The 4362-nt window shown below is 50.2% G+C and overlaps 1 protein-coding gene across 1 annotated transcript; it reads left to right on the top strand.

Moving 5' to 3' along the window:
- The first annotated feature begins 1977 nt into the window (after positions 1 to 1977).
- ARMCX2 (armadillo repeat containing X-linked 2) lies at positions 1978 to 3825 on the top strand. Its single transcript, XM_007952191.1, has one exon. The coding sequence runs from the start codon at positions 1978 to 1980 to the stop codon at positions 3823 to 3825; it is 1848 nt and encodes a 615-aa protein (XP_007950382.1).
- The last annotated feature ends 537 nt before the right edge of the window (positions 3826 to 4362 follow it).

Genomic DNA, 4362 nt, shown 5'->3' with positions numbered 1-4362 from the left:
CACATCTGGCCCACACCTCCCTTCACTTCTGGTCTTTTCAGTTCTGGAAAGGGAATTCGGGATCGCAGGCGGGAGAAATGGCGATTATCAGGAGATTTGGGTGGGAGGTGGGAGGAGGAGCCCAGAGTGGAGAAACAGTGGAAAATCACGACCGAACCCGAAAAGGCAGTCACTGGGGCCCCTGTTCTGCAGGCTGAGGCTAGGCCTGGGGTGGGGGTGGGGCCCGGGGCGTAGAGAAAGTGTGATCACAGGACGGGCACTCTTGATTGTTGGGCTGTAATCCTGGGTCCCGCCTCCCATCCTGCTTTCCCTGCACCTCGCCCCGCCCTCTCCCGATTCTGTGCAGAGAAGGGGTGTGGCAGCGTATCCCCGAGAAATGGCGGACGGGGGCGGGGGGGAGCGGGGCAGTGGAAGAGGGGGTTGAGTGACTTCGGAGACTGCGCCAGAGGGGGGGATGGGGGAGGGATGAGAAGAGTTGAGGGAATCTAAGAGGTGGAAACGTTTGACATTTTGGTATGTAAATTCTACAAGGCAGTTATTGAGTCTCTTGTCCTTGGTGTTGATCCATCCACCAGGTTCACACTCTCCAACGTCTGCTGTCCATATGTCTACCCTTCAGTCTGTCCTTAGGATGAAGTTCTAACTGAACTGAAGGAAGGATAAACAGCCCTGAATCCTTGGAGGTCAGTGCTGAGGGCTGGGGACTGCCTGGGAACCCCTGCTGTGAGTGTGACAGGAAGCAGGGCAGAGTATGGGATCAGAGGCTTCTCCTCCTCTTCCATCCGTTCCATCTTGACAAGACACCCTTGCCCCGCCCCCATACTTTTTGGTGCAGGGAAAGGGGTGTGGCGTCAGCCTTCTTAGGAAATAGTTTAAGGGAGAGGGGGTAGGAGAGGGAAGAGGAGCCCTGAGGGGGAGAAACTCTTAACCCATAGGGGTTCAAATCAGCAAAGGAACCGATATCAGACCACCAAAGACTAAAACGCCCTTTTCGGGGAGGGGTCTGTCCGCAGGTCTGTCTGCCTTTCCGGCCCTGCACAACTACAGTCTTGGAAGGAAAAAAGCAAACTGCTCCTGATTCCAGCAGGTTGGTATGTGTAGGAGCAGACCCTGGGGACCCTTGGGGTGGAAGTAGGGATCAGAGCAGAAACTTTCTTCACTCTCCACCATCTTTCTTGATGCCCATACTGTCTCTCAACAGAGCTCTGCTGATATTAAAGCATTCTTCTGCTAACCAGAAGGTTGGTGGTTGGAACCCACCAGCTGCTCCACGGGAGAAGGATGAAGCAGTCTGCTTCCATAAAGATTTACAGGCTTGGACCCAATAGGAAAGTTCCACTCTGTCTGGGAGTCGAAATTGAATCGATGGCAATGGTTCTATACTGCCTGCCATCCCTGGCTTAAAACAATCCCATTGTCATCCATTTGATTTTGACTCGTGGTGACCCCATGTGTTACAGAATAGAAGTGACCTCTATAGGGTTTTCTTGGCTGCGATCTTTACAGAACCAGATCACCAGGCTTTTCTTCCATGGGGCCACTGTGTAGGTTCTAACTGCCAACCTTTAGGTTAGTCATACAGCGCAAACAGTTTGCGCCACCCAGACTCCTAACCCCCATCTAGGTACTGGGAAATTGTATGCTGGATGGGGCAGAGCAAGCTAGGGATGAAGATGAAACACTGAACAACCAGGGTCCTGAATTAACAAACACAGGCCTTGGTACCTGTGTCCTGTGTGATATAGCCTGCCACCAAGCATTGCGTCCCCACTGTCTACTTGAAGCTGGCCTGGGTAAACACAAAGTGAGCCAGAGCCCAAAGTTTCATTTCTATCCTATACCACTAGGTCCTGCTCAGCTTTGCCGCCTCCGCAGAACTCGCTAACCTGAGCACAAGAACCTTGCCCAGACGCCCACGCATCCCCCTCTGGCAAGTCAGCTCTGTAATCTGGAGCAGAGCATCATCTCCGCTGCACCATGAGCCGAGTTAGGGATGCTGGCTGCGTAGCCGCAGGGATAGTGATCGGTGCTGGAGCCTGGTATTGTGTGTACAAATATGCCAGGGGAAGAGACCAGAAGAAGAAGAGACTGGCCAAGGCCAAGCCCAGGGCTGTAGCTGGGACTGGAGCCAGAGCTAGAGCTGGGCTAAAGGCAGGATTCACAATCGACCTTGGGCCTGGATTGGGTTCTCGGACCCCAGCGCTGGTTGGGGCAAAGGACAGGGCCCAGGATGAAACCTCTGCATTGGGTGCAGATGAAGCTGAGGCAGTGAGCCCAGCTGCAGCCAGTGCTGAGACTCAGAGTGGGGCAGGAAGTCAGGCCCCAGAGGCTGATGGGGCCAATGTTGGACTTAAGGCTGAATCAGTAGTGACAACTGCAGTGGCACCACCTCCCAGGGAGGCAGAGGCTCCTGAGGCTACAGAGGCTCCCACAATGCCAGGGGCTCCCAAACTGGCAGAAGCTCCCAGTGTACCTGAGGCTCCTGCAGCTGCGCCTCTGGTGGCAGCAGAAGCTGGGAGGGCAATGGAGTCTCCACTTGTGGCAGTGACTGCTGAGGTGAGAGAGGCTCCCAAGGTGCCAGCACCTACTGAGGTGATGGAGACTCCCCTGGTGGCGGCACCTTCCGGGGCTGCAGAGGCTCCTGGGACTTCTGGGTCCTCTAGAGGAGCTGCAGTTCCTGGACCAGCAGCAGCCAAGAGAGCGACCCCTGGGGCACACACTGGAGCTATACCTAAGGCTGGGTCAGCAACTGGAGCTGTACCGAAAGGTGGGGCCAAGGGTGCAACCAAGTCCCGTTCTGGAGGCAAAGGCAAGGGCAAGAAAAATAAAGTTGAAGTAGACGAATTGGGGTTGGGCTTCCGCCCTGGGGATGGGGTGGCGGTAGCTGCTGCAGCCTCAGCTAATGGAGGGCAGGCTTTCCTGGCAGAGATCCCTGATTCTGAGGAAGGCGAGTCTGGGTGGACTGATACAGAGTCTGAGTCAGACTCTGAGCCTGAGACCCAGCGCAGGGGAAGAGGGAAAAGACCCATTCCCATGCAGAAGCGCCCCTTTCCTTATGAAATTGATGAGATCCTGGGTGTCCGAGACCTCAGAAAAGTCCTTACCTTGCTTCAGAAAACCGATGACCCTTTCATCCAACAGGTAGCTCTGCTCACCTTGGGCAACAATGCCAATTATTCATGCAACCAAGACACAATTCGCAAATTGGGAGGCCTCCCGATTATTGCAAACATGATCAACAAAACTGATCCACACATTAAGGAAAAGGCGTTAATGGTCATGAATAACCTAAGCGAGAATTATGAAAACCAAGGCCGACTTCAGGTATACATGAATAAAGTGATGGATGATATCATGGCCTCTAATCTGAACTCAGCAGTACAAGTAGTTGGGCTAAAATTTTTAACAAACATGACTATTACTAACGACTACCAGCACCTGCTTGTCAATTCCATTGCAAACTTTTTCCGTTTGTTATCTCAGGGAGGTGGAAAAATCAAGGTTGAGATTTTGAAAATACTTTCGAATTTTGCTGAAAATCCAGACATGCTAAAAAAACTGCTCAGTACCCAAGTGCCAGCATCCTTTAGTTCACTCTATAATTCTTATGTGGAATCAGAAATTCTCATTAATGCCCTTACTCTATTCGAGATCATCTATGACAATCTCAGAGCAGAGGTATTCAACTACAGAGAATTCAACAAAGGTTCCCTTTTTTTCTTATGCACTGCATCTGGAGTGTGCGTTAAGAAAATTCGAGCCTTAGCAAATCACCATGACCTCTTGGTGAAAGTGAAAGTTATAAAGCTGGTGGATAAATTCTGATTGGCTATGTACTCTCAAGAATTGAAGAACATTCTTGGTTTTGCAGTCTGGAAGCACTGATAATTGAAAGGTCTTGCTTTTCCTCTTTGCTCATATGGTAAAGAGATGTTTTCCGCTGCTAGTTGTGAATAATGTGTCATCCTAAGTGATGTTATCTGTGAAAGTCACCAGCTTTAAGCTGTACCATTTTATGAATACCAAATAAATAGTCCTCTTGTACTGAAAAGACATTTGTGATTTTAACCGTGCTCCTTGGATGGAAATATTTTTACTGCTTCCTCTGTGTGAATTGACAGTGAACCTATCATGAATAGCCTACCTTTCTATCATTTGTTTTGATGTGAATTTATCCACCAAAGACTTCATTTGTGTATTATCAATAAAGTTGTATGTTTCAAATGACAAAAAAGTGTTCTCATACTTGAATTCAAAATCTAGCTGCAAAGATAGGGCACATAAATACCAAAGGATTAACTAGCAGTCCCCAGGCATATGCTCATGGTCAGATGTGTGCTATCTGGCTAATTGAAGCACAGG

Source organism: Orycteropus afer, unplaced genomic scaffold, assembly GCF_000298275.1.
Source record: "Orycteropus afer afer isolate SDZICR_OR568_19922 unplaced genomic scaffold, OryAfe1.0 scaffold00327, whole genome shotgun sequence".
Lineage (NCBI taxonomy): Eukaryota > Metazoa > Chordata > Mammalia > Tubulidentata > Orycteropodidae > Orycteropus > Orycteropus afer.
This window is presented reverse-complemented; position numbering and strand designations above follow the sequence as displayed.